General features: G+C 42.4%; 1 protein-coding gene across 1 annotated transcript in view; it reads left to right on the forward strand.

Annotated features, from left to right (window-relative positions):
• fgf11a (fibroblast growth factor 11a) overlaps positions 1-19536 on the forward strand; it is a 112812-nt gene that overhangs the window by 79374 nt on the left and 13902 nt on the right. The window contains exon 4 of the mRNA XM_061031474.1: positions 1466-1569. Within this exon, the coding sequence (XP_060887457.1) occupies positions 1466-1569 (104 nt within the window). The remainder of the gene's footprint in view (positions 1-1465; positions 1570-19536) is intronic.

Here is a 19536-nt window from a genome sequence, read left to right on the forward strand (position 1 = left end):
GATGTTTGTCAGGATGCTTAAGGCTCACCTACTGCTACTGGGTCGTCAAAAATTTGGGGTGAGACAGCAAATTCTAACATAGCGACTTCCATCGTCGGATTGCGAAAATGCAAATGTTCCTTTAATGATTACAGCTGTTATGAACTCAGTCTTGTGAGCCTCGTCTTTATTTTCCTGACATCCAGGGGTGTGTTCATAGGGGTGGCTACGGGTTGTGTTTCCATATTCCCCCCTTATTTCCAGGACATTGTTGCTCTGTCAGATGTAGTTGTGCGTGTGTGTGTGTGTGTGTGTGTGTGTAGGGGGGGGGGGGGGGGGGGGGGGGGGGGGGTCAGATCGGGCGGGCGGGCTAACCAAGGAAACGGGGTTGTGGACGGATCCTGGAAAAGGACAAACTATCGCGATCGTGTTTGGCTTTATTGTGGAGAGTTGGGAGTGAATCAGTAGGAGGTTCATACAGGGAGCAAAGAAAGTCCAAACAAGCAACTGCACTTAAGAAAACAAGCCGATATTTGCAAGCGACTTTACAGAAAAACAAAACCAAAGTACTTATAACAAGCGGACCTGGCAACACTGCCCAGTTTGGCCACCCCGGTTTAAAAAAAACTCTCCCTGCACGCCCCTGCTCATATCCAAACACTTAATCGTCATGGTAGTGTTTGCTCATCATGACATGGTGACCACAGAGCAGCTGGCAGCCGGGGGGGCTGGTGTGTCAGTATCACTCAACTTCCCATGTCACATCTTATAAGGCACTGTTTGAGACGGCACGCACTCAAGAGGAATGCAAAGGAAGGCACATGCAGAAACACACACAGGTTCAACCCTACAAATAAACAGAGTGAGTGCTGCTCCAGTGGCCAGGCTGAAGTTAGTTTATATGGAAAGCTATGTACATAAGAGATCCAAGGCTCCGTATGAAGGGGATTCAGAAAACTGCATTACAAAGTGCTGTTGACTGTGTCAGGACACAGGAAAGGAATTCAAAGCAGGTTTCAGGAGATGTCACTTTCTAATGTACTGTATTTTTTAAAGCTCTCAGCTAAGCCATGCTCTCTCTCTCTCTCTCTCTCTCTCTGTCTCTCTCTCTCTCTCTCTCTCTCTCACTTTCTCTCTCTCTCTCTCGCTCTCTCTCTCTCTCTCTCTCCAGCGAAGGGGAATTCTCCGTCCTGTCACTCCCGTCTTTGTCTGATCTCCGGTGTACCCGACTTTTCTCCTCCTAAATCTCCCTCCCCTAATCCTCCCCTGCCTCTCACTCTCTCTTTTTCACACACTTCCTATTCCCGCCTCTGACTGATATACTGTACAACAGGGGATGGTTGAAATAAGAGACAGGCTGGAAAGCAATTGTCTTTTACCTTGTGGAAGGAAGAAGCACTGTGAGCTTTTTAAGAGGAAGAATGATTGCTCTAACATCCCTCCTGTCTCTCTCTCTCTCTCTCTCTCTCTTTCTCTCTCCCCACAGTGCAGTTCAACTTGATTCCTGTGGGACTCAGAATAGTGGCCATCCAGAGCACCAAGACAGGGCTCTACGTTGCCATGAACAGCGAGGGCTACCTCTACACTTCGGTACAGTTGCCTTTAGTTTTTAAAGATTTTATTACAGTAGTCCTGTCAGAAAAAGCTACCAGCCCCAGCACTGTCTTCATCGTACTTTGACAATTCAAAACTTCTCTAAAAAATATACTGTATCACATGGCAAAGTGGCATCCAGTGGAGAACAACTGGGCCTATGTTCCTGGGAGACAGCACACATGCATTCTGCAGTTGTTGTTGTTGTTGTTGTGTGAAGCAACATCATTTGGAATAAGGTGGATAAGCCCTGTGGCATCATTTTGAGACAAGTTTTGACTAACATTTAAAAGTCACAGAGAAACAAAATTAGCCTGAACATGTATTATTCATACTCATATCTGAGCTAAAGATCAAGTTTGATATCTGCTGGAAAAAATCAAGAAGTTATCATTTATTAATCCCACAAGGGGAAATGACTTGTTATTATAAGACAGACAGACATAGACATGCTACACACACATACAGAAGACTGAATGTGCACCACTGGAGTCCTATGTACATGCACTAATGGAGAGATGTCAGAGTGAGGGGGCTGCACATGAGCGGCCCGAGCAGTTTGGGGTCCTTGGGGGTGCCTTGCTCAAGGACACATCAGCAGTGCTCAGGAAGTGAACTGGCCCAGGCCAATTTCCAGAGAAGGTCTGCACTGGCACTTGACCCTCCCATTCCAAGGGTTAGCTGGTTCCTGGTTTGAATCCCCGTCTGACAGGAGCCTCTCTGTGTGGAGTTTGCATGTTCTCCCTTTGCATGTGTGGGTTCTCTCCGGGTTCTCCAGCTTCCTCCCACACACCAAACACATGCTATAGGTCAGAGTTGGCCCTGTGATTGACTGGCGGACAGTCAGGTGTGTGCCCCGCCTCTTGCCCGGGGGCTGCTGGGAAACGCTCCAGCCTGCAATCCCAGACAAGAAAATGGATGGATAACAGGATAAATTATGATATTGTTTTTGTGTTTTTAAAAGGTTATTCCAATTTTTGCCATAGTTTTCTCGACGTACATCAATAACAAACACAACCTTCAAATCTCGTTCTTTACAATTGAAATTTTTGATATTTTTGAATCGAATATGGATGAATGATGTTTAACTGTGATAGTGTTAGAAATAGTATTAGAAATTGAGTTGAGCAGTCCACACTCATGTGCAGAATCACACACACACACACACACACATTACTGTCATGTAAGACTCATGGTAGAAAGCAGTTTCCTTTGATAAGAGTCGTACCCTGCATACTGCTTCTCTTTCACTCATACATCATCAAGCTGAGGTGGTGACATCCAAAACTGTGCGTATGTCTGTTTAAATCTGTTCATGAAACACTTTTCCTCCTCCTCGGTCACAGCGGCACTTGTCGTCTACGACAGTTGAAACCGCTCACACAGCGCTTCCAGAGAGTCGTCTCGCATTGATGTGCAGAGAGTCGCAGCGCAGCCGAGGCCGCAGATTTGAGAAGGAGATGGAAGAATAGATGAAGAAGAGACAGAGGGGTGGATCAGAGTGCACTGTATCAGGATGCAAAAGAAAAAGCCCCCTTCTTTTTTTCCCAGACTTTTTTTCTCTTGGCACACAAACAAAGCGTGTGAGATCTTGTTTGAAGTGCTTCGGTGCGCTCACTTCAAAGCCCACCTGACGCTCCCCGCATGCATACGAGGAGAGGAGATAGCTTCATCCTGCCACATATACAGTGTGTGAGCATTACACTGCCGACACATAGACATCCACATTCCCTATTGTTTGTCCTCCGTTCCAGCTTTGACTATGTCTGGAGACTGATTTGGTTAAAAGGTCACACAACGTGATGTTTAGTCGTTTGCAAGACTGACTTTGAGCTGAGTTCTGATTGGCTCTGGAGTTTTCTTTAAGTTTTCATACCTTGTGTATCAGGAAGAGAAATTCAAGGAAGCATGAGGCAATCCATGTGCATCAATTTGAAATATGTCTTTGTGATTTAAAGAGGACATATTCTCCCCCTTCTCCACCTTTTCAAACAGTCCCCTGTGGTCTAAATGAAACATCTGTGCTGTGCTTTGGTCAAAATATAACATGAATCAAGCACCAGAGGAGGTTTGTGATCCTGTATAAACCAGCTCTCTCAGAACGTTCCGTTTTGGTGTGTGTCTCTTTAAATGCAATGCAATGCAATTTTTGAGTCCTCTAAGATTCAAGCATTCAAGAAGTAAACACTATGTCAGTGACACCCATGCATGCCCCCTGGGGGAAAACCAAAATGAGCAAAATTGCTGAGATGACAGTTAGACCAAGTCTGACTGAAATACCAAGTGTTTTTCTTGTCAGGTGTAGTCTTATCTCTAGGTACATCTTGTTGAAATGCCAAAAGTATTGCCACTGCATATTTTACCCTTACCCATCAAAATAAATAAACTTTTCCCCCTAATGAGCCCCAGAAAATGGTCCTTGCATATGACTTTTCCAGGACTTGGAACCCCCTCCAGACAGATAAAACCTTGCATACACACACACACACACACACACACACACACACACACACACACACACACACACACACCCACACACCCACACACACACACACACACACACACACACACATATACAGAGGTTACTCTATCCCAGGCATTCTCCTGGCAGAAGAAAGGTGACCCATTTTCACTGAGGGAAAGAACCACGGGGAACGAGAGAGAGAGAGAGAGAGAGAGCAGAAGGAGAAAATCCCTCTGAGATGAGAAATGGGGGAGGACAAAGGAGAGGAGGAGGATTCTTCCCCCCTATGTCACCTTAAAGTACCTCCTCTGCTATTGTTCTGTTTGAACGTGAGCAGCAGGGAGACAGGAACAGAGGAAGACGGAGCAGAAATGGAGGAGGAAGGCATAGTCGCCCTCAGGGGTCTGTGGAGAGGCAGAGCAGGCCTTTAACACCCCGGTTATGTAATCAGTGACATGTGCTGGGAACAAGGTCCCTGCGTCTTCCCCTAAAGGGTACTGGAAATTACAGCAAGCATTCAAAGAATTAACCTCAATTCAAAAGTTCAACAGGAACAATGGGACATTTAAAAAAATATATCTTTTCAAATTGTTTGCTGTAGTGGAAACTGATGTGAGACTGTGAGTGAGGAGGGAATTCTGTTGTTTAATTTCTTATGTGGGGCTTGTGTTCAAGATTTATCATGAAAGAGATGCTTGAGATAATGGCTGTTCATTGTGACTCTTTGGTCTGCAGTGCGGGGAGAAGAGGGAGGGGCAGGTAGGCAAAGCCACCCATACAGTACATGGGGAACTGACTGTGGTTGATAAAGATACTCTCATGCCCTTTTTAAAGCTGCTATGACTCATTTTTTCATATCAAAACCATATAAAAATGACTTCATGTATCCGGTGGTTCATTGGCTTGCAGGTTCAACCCTTCATTTTTCTGATTTCATGACCCACAATTCCACTTGCCCTCTGTATACAGAGACCCTGCATGCTTTAAAGGAGGCCCACGACCAAAAACAAGCAAAGCTCTATGCTCATGTGTTGATTTAACAAAGTTTGCCAATATTCCAGTAGGAACAAAAAGTCAATTTTGATTGCCGTGAATATCATAATAATAATAATAATAATAATAATAATAATAATAATAATACATTTTATTTAAAGGCGCTTTCAGAACTCTCAAGGTCACCTTACAGAGCAGAGATAAAAAACAACAAAGTAACAACACAACGATAACATTAACATTAAAAACACAAAAAACACAAATGGATGTAAAGGAGTTATGAGACCGGGTGGAGAATGATCAGACTGAATGCGACAGTTTAAAAAGATGTGTTTTGAGATGAGATTTGAAAATGGAGAGAGAGTCGAATATGTGACACAGTTGAGTCTAGAGTGGCATATGGCATACATATCAAGCAGCAACATCTTTTCCTTAGACAGAATATTACCACTATTACCAATATTACCACCCTTGATTTTTTGGGGAATGACCCCATCCTCTTAGGAAAAGAAGCACAAACATTTGTGTGTATTTACGCCGCTTTATGAATCATGTAAAGAACAGGCGGGTCGCAGCGTCATCATGACTCATCTGGACTGATTCTTTAAATAATCAGTAAATAAGTATATGTATTTCATACATTTTTTATGCATATTGAACAATTCACAGTGAATCCATTGCCGGGACTGCACACATTATGCCCACCATGTCGTGTTCCTGCTGCTCGGTCCAGCCTCATCATTAGTGGCTTTAGAAACCCTCCACTGCAGAGGGTCAAAGGTCAATTTTGCACATTTAGCCGCAACTAAATGATGCCTCACAACACTTTTGTGTTTTGAGGCTCACATGAGCCAATCAGACGTGAACAACAATTGAGGACCAGTCCTAATAATGAGGGGTCGCTCGTATCCCCCCTCAATATTGAAAGTATTCGTCCCAGTATAACAGCTAGCGGTTAGCGTTGTGCTGCTGCCTGCGCTAGGCCAGACAGGCTCATCCATACAGCAACTGCTGACTTCAGACAGGCTGGTAGTTAAACCTTTTTGTTTATGTTTTTACTCAGCTCAAATTTAAGGAGTGTTTTCCACCAAAATCAGAGAAAAAGGCAGTAACCAAGGCGGTGAGGTGTTTCCTCTTACCTTTTTGTAGCAATAACAAAAGGCTTTCCTCTGCTGCGGCAGTGTTTCAGTGGCTACTCAGCATTAATCTTTCATGGGCTTCTGTGGCAGACGTTCCCTTCCGCTACCACACACACTCACAAACACACACACACACAGATAATTACAACACTTATTTAAAGGATTTGAAAATGAAGTGCCTCCTCCCAGCTGTACATTTGCCAGTAATGGCTCAGAGAGAAGAGAAAAGCCGTTTCCCAGCTTCTTAAGCCCCATCATTGATCTTTGTTTATCAGTTTCATCTTTCTCATTTAAAGCATCTTTTGTTGTAATTTTCTCTGTGTATTATCTTCAGTAGTTGCTGTTTGTTTTATGCTTATTTATGCCTAATAATATCAGCTGCTCCCCACAAGGATCATTGAAATTTCATCTGAGCACCTCATTTAATTAAATGAAATCACCTTTTATGAATATTTCAAAGATTTGCAGTGACCTCAGTTTATCTTACACGTTCATTGAGCAGCCTGTAACACAGCTCTTACAGGAGTGTAATGTTTCTCTTTTGTGCTCTGAGCTGGTTTCTTATATAAGATATTAATCAGTTAACACTGCCTCGAGGAAAACCATAACTGATAAGGGCATGAAAGAGTCCCATAAGCAATTATTGGTCAAGGTCACCAATGCCCAAAGAGGATTTCTCTTTTTCTTATTCTCCTCCACAGGGAGGTCAAAGGTCAGCTGGAGCAACAGCAACAGCACAGCAGTCCTGTATGTTTCTCGAAATTTAGGCATTTGCTCAATGACAAAGCAAGGTCATAAACCAGGGTCCAGTGGCGATTCTAGAGTCTGTTGGGGCCCTTGGCAAAAATTAATCGGGGGGCCCCTCCAACCCGTGTTCATCACCATCATGTCTGCCAGTGTCCCGACGCTTCCTCCTTTTAGTTTTTTCACTCCCTGACGAATGATTCCTCTTCGTTTTCCTTCATTGACAAAGGTTGGTTTTCAAAGGAGAGGGAGTGCTGTCAGATGGCGCCCCTTTAGGGAGGTATCCTACTGTCATTGCAGAATTTGCACATTTTGAGTCACTGCTGTGGTTTAAAGTTTGTCAGCCCTTGGGGGTCCCCTACTGGCCTGGGGCCCCGAGCAGTTTCCTGCCTTGCCTGTTGACAAACAGCATCCCTTCCCTTAATAATATAAACTTATAGAAATGTGCTTCCCTAAAATTGCATTGATGAAAACACCTATTAGGACATGTTTTATAATATTACTAAAACATACATCCACTCGTTTTTCCCCCTTTTTTGTTGTTATTTGGCCTTTTAGCTAAACCTGCTGTCAGTTGTTTGACCATGGGGAACACATTCAGAGGTTGAATCCTGTAAAACATTATTATTATGATTATTATGATTATTATTATTATTTCAGTCGAGGGTGGTGCCCCATGTATTAAACCTTTAGATTGAAATGTGCATTACACCGCTTCATATCAACTGGCATTGTGTAGGATTGTATATTCAATACTCTCCGCCTTTATGTCTGCAGGTTCAAGTGTGAAATTAGATGAATTATCATTTTCTTATGAGTTCTTGATGAGCGTTTAATGAAGTTAATCTTGGATTTTGCTAGTTCTTAAATATTTTAATCAGACAGTTGATGGCCATCTTGATGTTATACTGGAAAAGTACAACTACATGGTGTAAAATATGAAGACATTTTGATTGACTTATTTATGGCCAACACAAACATCTCCTCAGATCAAAGGGATCTGAATTGTATTGTCAATGCACTAGGCCTTAAAATGTCAATAAAAACAACCCACCCCCTCTAGATGTTACCACACAGAGACTGTTGTGTTACGTTTAGGGCGATGGTCACCAGTAGCTTAGTTTTTTTTTAAGCACAGAAACTACTTCCTTAGATTTAGTCTACTCAAATAAACATGTAAGAATGGCACATTTACTCAGCTAGTGGTAACTGTGTCACAGTATTTATAAGAGATGTCACACGCAAACGTTCCAGTGTTCAGGAAAACAAGTGCTCCTCTGTATGACTTTAAAATAAATGATCTTTTACATTTTGTAAATATTACTTTGGCATTACTATTATTCATATAATCAGGGTGTGGAGCAGGCGGTTTTGAGGGCCTGTCAGCGCCGATAAGTTAGACATACAACAAATTCTTTCGTTGATAGGGTGCTTAAATGGGGCAGATTGGTGGCGCTATATCTGCACTATTTATAGTGCTGCTAGCGGGCGCAATCCCTTCTTAGTAGATCTGGCCCTATATACAGTATATTATAAACAAACTACAGCGGACAGAGGAGATCCAGAGTGATAGTGGAGAAATGTCATGCTGGAAAGAAGCCACAGGTCCGACTTGATCCTGGGTCTCCCGCTTGGAAGACTATTGCCTCCATATATGGTGTGCAAGCTAACCGCTAGGTTGGTTAGGTTATGGCTCTGTGCTTCCCTGTGTCCCTTCTCCCTTTCTTCTGTCTCCAGCCCAGGTGAAGCTACAAATTGCACAACGAGGTACACCTGGCCTCAAAACTTAAAAGGCCAGTGTTGGCTGCAGAAAGAAGAGGCATTTTGGAGTTGGGACTGCTGTGCCTCTCAGTCAGGGATTGTCTGTTGTCTTTTGTTTCTCACTTGATCTTTGTTATCAGTTAGTGTGTCATATTGTAATAAATCCCTTTGTTTTGGCTTTTTTAAGGTGTTTTAAGTATTTTAATGGGTCAATGTGTGGACTGTTGTTAGCCCCATAGGGCCGCCTTATGGCGGGGCATAACAGTTGGGTCTTGTTAGAATCGCAATGGATTGTGGGATGTGTAGTTCTTTCACGCTTCACAGTCTTGTACCTCTATTTTCCAGTTGTTTATTTTTCTCTGCCGGTCACTGTTGAGCTTTATTGATGTTGTTTTGAAAAAAAAACAGTTCCTCTTTTGAAATGTTAAAAAAAAATATTCATAGAACACCTATGAAGACTAATCAAAACTTAAATAATCTGACATAAAACAATATAACTAAAGTGTCTGTTCATATGTCTTCCTAAATGACATTTGATTACTTCAGTTTGCAGTGTGGTGTTCGTCCTGCAAACTCACACAGCATTAAATATTGATCACAGGCAAGTTTCAGTAAATCCTCATCTCCTCAGCCTCACACTTGAACCTGCAGACAGATTTAACATAGCCGCAGTGAAAGCAGCTCCCGCCAGGACAAAGGATGCAATAAACAAGAATTACTTACCGACGAGGGATGAACATTTCTCTTCTGTGTCTCGATACGCCCCCTCAGGAGAGAATTTGGCATCCCCAGTTCAGCCTTGAGATATTTAAGGATCGCCCAGGTTCCACTTCGGAGCTTCTTTACGCACTCTGGAGGAATGCAGAGAGACAAGGCTGTATATACTTAACCAGAAAAAGTAATCTACTGTGCAGAAAAACAACACATTTCCTAACGCCTGAGTTTGTGAGCTGTTGTGTGCACCGGATCAATAAAGAGGGAGCGGGAGTGGCGGGGCTAAATGATGGAGCAAATGTCCTTTTTGTCCTTACATGAGCCTCTTGTTGCGGGAGGATGAAACGAGATGATAATAGAGGTGAGGAGGAGAACAGAGGCATGAGTCACCGTAAAGAATCCCTTTTTCTGCTTTTTCCATTATAATTGTGCAAATGGAGTTTGGCTTAAAAAAAAGAGACACCGACCTGAGCTTCAAATAAAACAGAATGAAAAGCTAATTTTCTGACCTTGTCGTGAATCACAATGCTTCCTTGTGTGTATCCAAACCAAACACACACACACAATCAAATCTGTATTCAAGACGAGTGCTCCTCGACTCCTCCAGGATAAGGGGGTGGCAGGGGGCAGTTTGATTGACAGGACAGGCTGAATCTCTCCACCAGTAATAACAAACAGGCCTGATTGTTGTCGCTGTCTTGGACGAGGAGAGAAGCAGGAATGGATGCTGGGAGGCGAGAGGAGGAAGAGAAGGATCGCCTGACAGGCCCAGACTTGGAGCGAACATAACTTCTCCGCTGGGAGCAACAACCGCCACTACGCTCATCTTTCTTCCCCCTCCCTCCCTCTCCTCCCTCTCCTCCCTTTAACCCCCCCACCCCTCTGTCTCACTTGTTCGGCTTTTACTCGCCTGTCACTCCGTCTCGCTCCCCATCCGGCCATTTGTGTCTGTTGGCCTCTCTTGTGGTTTGTCTGCTCCCCCCCCCTCCCCCCCCCACCCCTGTGAACCTTTTATTCAGAGTATATGTCCCGCTCTTGATGTGTCCCTTATCTCCTGTCCTTGTCCTCTGTCCGTCCTTCACTTCTCTCTTCTCTCTTCTCCTTCGCCCCCTGCCTTTCTGCCCTGAAACCTTTTCCTCTCACAGTCGCCTCTTTCCCCTCCTATGTTTCATCCTCCCATATATTTTCACTATTTACTTTAAAGCATCCCATATATAAAATATACATTCAGAACAATCTGATTTTCTAAAAATCATTTCCAATATGTCAAGGACATTTCAACAACAGAGGCATGTAGAGGTATAAAACATGTCTAATTTGTGTGACAGTATGTCCCTTTAAATGTTGATTGAAGTGAGGCATGTCTTCAGAAACCAATCAATTGATGTGTTTCATAATAATGCTGGCTAAAGCCGAACGCTCCCCCCACCCCTGCCAGCATGATGACAGCTGTCCCAGGTGAATGTTAATTGTAAGGGCGTAATGCAGAAAGATCGAGACACATTAAGGTGACACGCTCGTAGATGACATGATGTAACATGATAATGTGACTCACACACTGATTTAGAAATGTGAGATACAGTTACAGAGGAGGCTAGAGAAAACATACAGTAAGTGGTTGGGGGGGGGGGTCAAATCTGTTACAGAAGAAAAATGAAAGACAAATAAAAAATACTCTTTTGATTTGAACAGAGAAGAAAGGCAGTTTTTTAGACAAGGCCATTTTGGACCGAACAAAACAGCAAAACCAGCAGGTGTTGCAGTGATGGAAGCGGGCAAAAAGCCTCAGCATTTTTTTTCAAATCTCCACGAGCAGAAACGTGGTGAAACTAGAATAAATATTGGAGATGCTTTCGAAAAAAATGGAGAGAGGTTAGAATGCAGAAAGGTTTACAGACCCATGCAGAGCTGGCTAAACACTGAAGCTTCATAGTCCGTGACATGGCAACCTGCGTGTGTATTGACTCTAGGGAGGAGGGGGCGGGGGGGAGACAGCTCTCTATGATGTTTTGAATTTGGACTGCAGTACCCATTTTAAACACTAGGTGTCAGAGTTACATACTGCTCCTTTAAACTACCTTTTAAGGAGTTGAATCACTAACAGGTGATCCTATGTTTTATAAACTGCTGTAATGTTCAGTATTCAAATTTAATCTGTAAAGAAATTGAATAGCATGTACTAGAGTAGAAAAGAATGGAATATTTTTTATAGTGATTGCACCTGTACAACTCGTCATCAATGCAAGAGTAAAAAGAAGTAAAAAGCAACAATGAGACACAATAAAAGAAAAAGAATAGCAGGTAGTAGGGTTGTGCAATAATTAATTAACAAAATAGTAGGCAGTTAAAGGGGGGGCATTCAGCGGACTGATTTAAACCTGCTATGGCTCTGAGGAAATAACGTTAGCTAAGTAAAATATAGTTGACAGTACATCAAAGGTTCAGGAAAAAATAATTGCATAAGAAAGATTTTCCTAAGACCCTCACAACCTGGTTCTTGCTGCATTGGCATGTTCAACTAAAACATGTGATTGCGCTTATAGTTCCCTGAGGGACTCCCCACCCAATCACTTTGTCTTCTGCTTGTCTGAAAATTGTTCAAGCAAAGCATTTCTATATAGGAAAATGACTAGGAAGAAAGTAGGGGGAAAAGGCTTTAGATTAGTCCACAGTGCATGCTTCTGTGTTGGAGAGCTATTGCAACTTGTTGCAGCTTGCACTTTTATTAAAATGATAATCGTTGCAGACACACCTCAGCAGAATTGTTCGAATTTATCCAGGTGTTTGTGTTTTTTTTCTTTTTTTTACCCCTTCAAGGTGAATCCAGACCGAAAGTGAGCAGGGATAAAGTAAGCTAAAGTATGAGATAGAGAAAACCTCAGCAAACATTTTCCTATAAGCCTACAGGGTGACCTCCATTGATAAACTTAAACATTTCACTTTGCCGCAGTTCAGCGATAATAATCAGTAATAAGTGAAGCCTGACTCAGAAACTTTTTCATTTAAGCTCCTGATAGTCCATCTGCACAAAGAGAGAGAGGCCAGATGGTGGGTGTGTATCCATCTGTCTTTACACATCCCCAACAATACACACCTCCTCTTCATCAATCCCTCAGTCTCCCTCACCTCTGCACTACTCATTTCATCTGGTTAATATATCTCTTTTCATATGCATGTCTGTCTTTCTCCCATTTTTAATGCTCTGCAAATCCCAAATAAAACCTAAGTAATAAAATAAATTAAATTGAGGTGACCAGGCTTTTTCGTCTCCTGGAATTTAGGTACAATATACATTTTTAGAAGTCATGTTTTTTAATACATGGACAAGGATCAGGTCTATGTGGTGACTTGTAAAGTCCACTTGCAGTAGTGTTGCGTTCAGGTGCAGCTCTGCAGATGTCAAGGGAGGGAGGGGGGGGGGGGGGGGGGACTCCTTGTCAGGGCTCCATTGTGTGAGGTGCTGGGACCCGCTTACCTGTGGGCACCTCCTGAAAATTGCTTTCTGATAAAAATAGTGCTCAGCCACCGACCTGGCCCACTTTATTAGTTGTGTGCTCTGGGAAAGCCTCCCGGGTAGAGAGATGGCAGCGTAGAGGGAGGGAGGGAGGGAGGAGTAATGTGAGGATTTTAGGGGGGTAGATGTTGTAAAAGACATAAACACACAGAGCCTGTACTGTATGCGCACACACACACACACACACACACACACACACACACACACACACAAGCACATAAACTCCCCTGTGCAATTTAGCCACCCTCCACATCCCTTAAAAAACACACATGTGCAGCCAGGTATAAACAATCTGACAGAGGCAGGCAGACGTAATTGGGCCGGACTCGGATACCCGGGACCGGCTCTGGACAAATTCTCCCCCAGTTAACTGGGGAAAGTTTGGCCTAATAAAACTTTACCTGGGCGGGATGACTTTGTGGATGTTCACTCAGAAGATGAACAAACATGGCTCCATTTGCGGCCCAAGACTGAGAATCATTGGTGGGGAACAAGAGGAGCCGGAAAAAAACACTTACTGCCTCTTTTCAGATTCAGTTTAAGGGGAGATACAAACATAGCTATATCACATGTAAACCACAGAGTGCCTGGATGCTGAAAGAAATATTTCACAATTTCCCAGTTTGGGATCAATAAAGTACATATATCTATCTATTTATCTATCTATATAAGAAGTTACATACATACACTTTGGTCCCGAGAAGTTTAAATTGAGTTCAAGTCCAAAAATAGATTTGAATAGACAACAGTAAATGTAAGGGGATACTCAAGAAGAGTTAAGCATATAACTTTGAGCTGCCATCTCCAATCTGCAGTCTCTGGTAACTTTATTTTAGGGGTTGTAGGCTGAAAAGTTTGGGAACCCCTGCTGTAGTCCAATGATGGTGCTCGCTGTGTTGGAAATGTTACCTCTACCATACTTTTGAACAATCCAAAACTGGTAATGAGGTGCAGCTGAGGTGAGTCTTAAGCCACCTGGCAAACAGCTACAATGCTAAAAAGATTTGTACACCAAGGAGTGTAAAGGATTTATTAACAAGTGACATTTCGAGCCAACATGAGCCAACCTTGTGTGTCACTTGCGGATCTTTATTGCTAATTTAAACCTATTTGTTTTTGGATCCAGTGCCCACCGTGCCTTGCTTTTTCTTTTTTTTATTAGAAAAAAATTCAAAAAGGCAAGCACATCTGGGAATGTTTATGTACTGGGTGCTGGGTGCTGGACAAAAAAAATCCAAACACTTTTTCTCTCTTTTTTAAATTTAAACATCGACAATGCACCAACTTGTCATTCATCTCAGTAATGCCCCTAATTATGCAATTTATGCTTAACTGTAAATATAATCGAAATGGTGTTGTAGTTTGAAAGGTTGAATCATAACAGAAACACACAATCTAGACAGCAACAGGCACAACCCAATAGTTATTTAACCTCTGAATTTAGCCAGGTCATAAGGTCATGATCTGATACACGTACACACATAGCCACCCACCCTTTCCTGGTAAGAGACCAGGTGTCCGTCCAAGAAACTTCTAGGAAATGGTCTTTATATAGCACACATGTTGTAATTGCCCATAACGGGATGATTGGGATGCTATAAAAGAACTGCTCCAAGAGAAATAAACAGATCCTCGATTCACCATGTAGTGATGGGATACAGCTGCAGTTTTTTGCACGTCTGCATTGGCTTCCTTTTTTAATAACTCAGGTTGCCACTTGGTTACAATACGTCGTAATGCAGACGACATGCTGATGTACTTTTGGAATCGTTGGATAAAATGTATAAACTTCTGGTCCCATTAGCATCTGTGCTAACAAGCTGTTGGCTTGGAAATCTTTTCTCTTCACTACAATAAAAAAAGAAATATCTTGATGATGAAATAATGTACAATCCCATGAAATATAAAAACATCAGTGGGGGATACACAGTAGTTACAGGGTAAGTAGAAGAGGTCAGGGAAGGTATTGTGTTGGAACATGGCAGTCATGTAGGTTTCAAGCAACAGTTTTTCCTACTTTCAACTCACATACAACCCACATCTGTACAACTACTGCAGCTTCCTCAACTTCTTTCTCTTTTTCTTTGTACTTACTGTTTACTTCCCCTGACGTTTCATTCTTGGGATGTTATCTGATTTCATCATCAAGAGTTGTACTTAAGTCAGGAAAAAATATGCTAACAAAGCTAACATTTTGTCAGCTTTGATTCTAATTGGATTGGAAGTTCACACAGTTTATTCAAAGGACACATTTTTAGAGACTGTGTTCCCCGCAGTGGAACATAAAGGTTGTTTCACCAGGCATATAGAAACCTGCTACATTACACAAACTCACCCCTCATTTCTCTTCCCTTACCTTGATGCTTAATCATTCCCTGACCCCTTCCTCTCCCATACTCCCAGACCTCCTATTTGCTTGTTTTCCATTCTTTTTCACCCCCTCTCTGCCTCTTCTCTGCTCTGTTCGTGCCTCTCCTAAGCTCTCCACTGGGGACTGCTTTCAGAGACGCACGGAGGAGCCAGCCGCTAAAAGGGGAACACCTCTGCTCACATGGACAACCTCCGAGAAGAGGAAGTGACAGAGAAAGGGAAATATTAGAAAAGAAAAGAGAAAAAGAAGGACAGGGGGAAAGGGGGATCGTGGGGGGCGTCATGAAGGATGAGGAAGAGGTGACATGAGAAAATGCTGCAGCTCCATTCAAAAGCTAAAATAATAGCCTTGGTTCGTTTTGACAAGAGTTATGAGCGTCCCTAAAGGGGTGAGCTGTTCTGCATTCTGATCACTACTAACAATCCATAAATACATAAACAAGAAGACAGGGAAACATGAACAGGTTGATACGTTTTATTTAATGATTCACAGGTTATGAAGCACAAACGACTAAAAGCAGGTCAAGTATACAGGCTTTATACTCTTCCTTGTTTCCTAGGAGTGGAGAGTTCTTTATAAATTTCACACTTGAGCATCTCGCCGTCGTATCTTACAGTGGTGGTTATTTGGGATGAATGGTCTTTGGTGATACAGAGAGATACCACATCCATCATCTCTCTGTGTTCTATAACAGTGAGCAGGTTCTTTCTCTGTGGAGACTAGAAGATAATAAGTGTACAAGCAGGAGTATGTGTGCGTGTGTGTGCCTGCGTGTGTGTGTGTGTGTGTGTGTGTGTGTGTGTGTGTGTGTGTGTGTGTGTGTGTGCATGAGCATGGTTTCGTCAAGATATTTAGTTCACTGGTTTTCCTGCAGAGCTGTTGTGAAGAGTAGGTCAGAGAATTCTTGAAGGGATGAGAATATACTCGGAGACGTTTTTTTTTTATTTTTTTAAGGATGTTCTCTTTAACTTTTTGTGCAAACTTTTTTAGAACAGGCAAAGCTAAATCTTTGTATATATACAGTATATTTAGTTTGAATAACGTTATAGAGAAAAGGATTAAATGAATTGCAGTCCGGTTGATTTTTGAAAACATGTTCAAATGTTTTGCATAGTTACATGAAATCATGAAATCTTTGCATCAGCAGCCTCCTTTTCACCTACTTCCAGGTACTACTGGGGCGGCTCTAGCTCAGTCTGTAGGGACTTGGGTTTGGGAACCTGAGGGTGCCTGGTTCAAGTCTGCGGAGTAGACCAAGTCTGAAATTGGTCTGGTAGCTAGAGAGGTGCCAGCACTGCAGAGGTGCCCTTGAGCAAGGCACTGAACTCCCAACTGCTCGGCCGCTCTTTCACGTCATCTCTCCATCAGTGCCTGTCCATGACTGTAGGATTGTATGCATGTGTGTGTAGTTCAGCCTATATGTGTTTAGCATGTCTCAGTAACCAAGTGTAAAAGTGATTTCCCCCTCTGGGATTAATAAAGGATATCATCTTCCTCATCTTCTTTTTTTTTGTTTAGCAATGTGTTTTCCAATTTCACACTTGTAAGTACAAAGCATTTACAAGGACAGGTAAACTTCCCTTAATTTCAAGTTCAAAAGTTTCTTAAGAGATCCAATATGATCCTCCTTTTCAACTTGAAACCTAAAGAGTAGCTTTGCGAGATTTGAAGCTAAAAACAAGAATCTTGTTTCTTGTTTATTTTTGGTGTCCAACAACGTTTGGAGGGTTTCTGTGGCTCTTTAGCTGTAAAAAGATCCATCATGTACTCCAGTTAAACCAAAATGCAATACTTTTATCACTCTTAAACCTATAGTGCTGTGACACAGGAATCTAGAACTGTAAAATTTAGCACCCGAAATAATTATAGGTAGGTAAAGGGCTTTACAAAGATGCATTTGGTCAAGAACATCTGCGGGAAATAAAGGAAGTTTACATGCTACAACATGTTAAATACTGCTTACAATTTCCAGCTAGTGACTGTCTTGATGAAAACAGGAAAGGGAGAGCACACTGTATTGATGCAGATTCCAGCACCAGTTTCAGCACCTTGGAGAGCGCCACACATTCTGTACACTTTGCGAAAAATACAAATTTTTCAAGAATAGGATCAGTTTTGTTCTAACACAATTTCTTTTGTGTGTGTGTGCATAGCTTTTGATTAACCATAATTTACTTTTTATATTTATATTTATATTTTTTTGAATGCCTCTTACTCATACAGTGTTACATGTCCTAGTGCAGGTAGACAAAGTCCTTCTGCGTCCTCTCTAACATTGTTCGTCTTTTGATTTTTCATGTTTCATAATCAGTTCAGATTATTCAGGTTGTATTCATTTTAGGATTCAGGTTTGTTATTATGTCATACGTTATATTGTACAGCCAGCCCATGACCAGCTTACAAGACGATGATCAAACATTTCCTACTTGTTGGAATCATCACTGGATGTTTAACATACATTTAAAGTATCAATATGTAACTTTTACACCGTCAAATAGTATTTTTAAACAGTTGATTAATAAGAACGATAAATTTGAACATGGAGAATGGCGTCTCTCCCATGTCCACAGCGCGGCCTGGGTGCATGTTTACTGCAGTAGCCAAGGTCATCTCATGAGATGTGCAAACAGCTTTACTGTAGGTCACTACTCGGGTGTGGCTGAGTTGGAAGAGGCGGTCGTCTCTCACTCAGGTTGGGGGTTCGATCCTCAGCTTCCATATTTGCTTCATTTTTCAAGAGCAGAAGTTTCTCCATGATCCAAACATTACTTCTGGATGAATAAATAAAAAAAGATGGAAATGGTCAAAATGTCAAACTAGGTGCTTTTGAAAAACAAAAACCAATGCTTGGTAAGAGGTGAACTTAATTTTCAACAAAATATCTTTGAACTATTTTTCTTTTTCAAAAATGCCAAAGCAACTTTCTTTTTTCAATAGTTTGCATGCTGCTTGATCCATTATGTATAATATTAAAATGCAGCTTCTCTAAAATCAGCATGAAGCTCTGCAGCCCCGTGGAGAATTAGGATTATCACCTTAGTCTGCAGAAATGTCTAATCATTATTGAAGATTTGTCTTCAAAAGTAGCTTAATGTGCATAGTGCAGGTAAACTATCATCAGTTATTCTGTCATTTGACTCAATACTTTATGACCATGTTGAATGTTGAGTGACAGGTTGATTCATCGTTTACTTCGTGTGAAAAAGTATAAATGTTTTCAAATTGTGTTGGTTCGACCTACAGACAGAGAAGGAACTTCTTGGTCCCTTTCTTACTGCCACACACTGCCACACACACACACACACAAACCTGACAGGTGGCAAACTGGCAATTAGTCAGTTCCCTCAACAAAGCTTTCAATAAAGTCTTCTTACAGTCTGACCTGAGAGGACTGAACTGCCTGCACGCTCACACACACACACACACACACACACACACACACACACACACACACACACACACACTCACTTTTCCCTGCACGCCCACACCTCTTTTCGCCTCCAACTCCTCTCCTCTGACCTTCCTCACTTGAATCAGAAACCGCTTGTCACTTTTTCTTTTGAGTCAGCACTCTTGCTTCCTTTCCTCCACTCCCTTCTTGCACTCTGATCGACCCCCTCCCCCCCAACCTTATCCCATCCCCATCCCCTTCCCCATCACACACACACACACACACACACACACACACACACATACACACACACACATGCTTGAACACACCTCCCTCCTCTCATGTGGCAGCAGTAGCGTGCAGACACACGTGGCCCTGAAGAAGCAGATACAAGGAAATTTGAGGGATAGAGTAAGATGGGAGGCATGCAAAAAGAGAGAGAGAATATGGGGGGAGTGAAAGAGAGGAAGGGAAAGAAAAGGAGGAGTAGAGAAGGAGAGATGAAAAATGTAGTGTAGAGGTAAGGCAGGTTAACTCTGGCTCCCTTTGGAAAATCCCCTAACGCACAGCGAGGGTCTGGCAGTCAAGGTGAGAAGCAGAGGACATCCCTCCATCCCTCCCTGCTTCTTCCCCCTCATGCACCCTCTCCAGCTGTTCTCATTACAGCGTGTGAGTGTGTGTGTGTGTGTGTGTGTGTGTGTGTGTGTGTGTGTGTGCGTGTGTGTGAGTGTGTGAGTGTGTGTGACTTTTACTTCCACTCATTTGCAGGTGTCAAAGTATGATTTAATGCATGTGTTTTGTTTATTTCTGCATTTTTCCGTCGGGTATCATAAACATGTGTGCTCATTAATGTGGATTTTCTCTTTGCTAGTG

This window comes from Labrus mixtus, chromosome 23 (assembly GCF_963584025.1).
Source record: "Labrus mixtus chromosome 23, fLabMix1.1, whole genome shotgun sequence".
NCBI classification, from domain to species: Eukaryota; Metazoa; Chordata; class Actinopteri; order Labriformes; family Labridae; genus Labrus; species Labrus mixtus.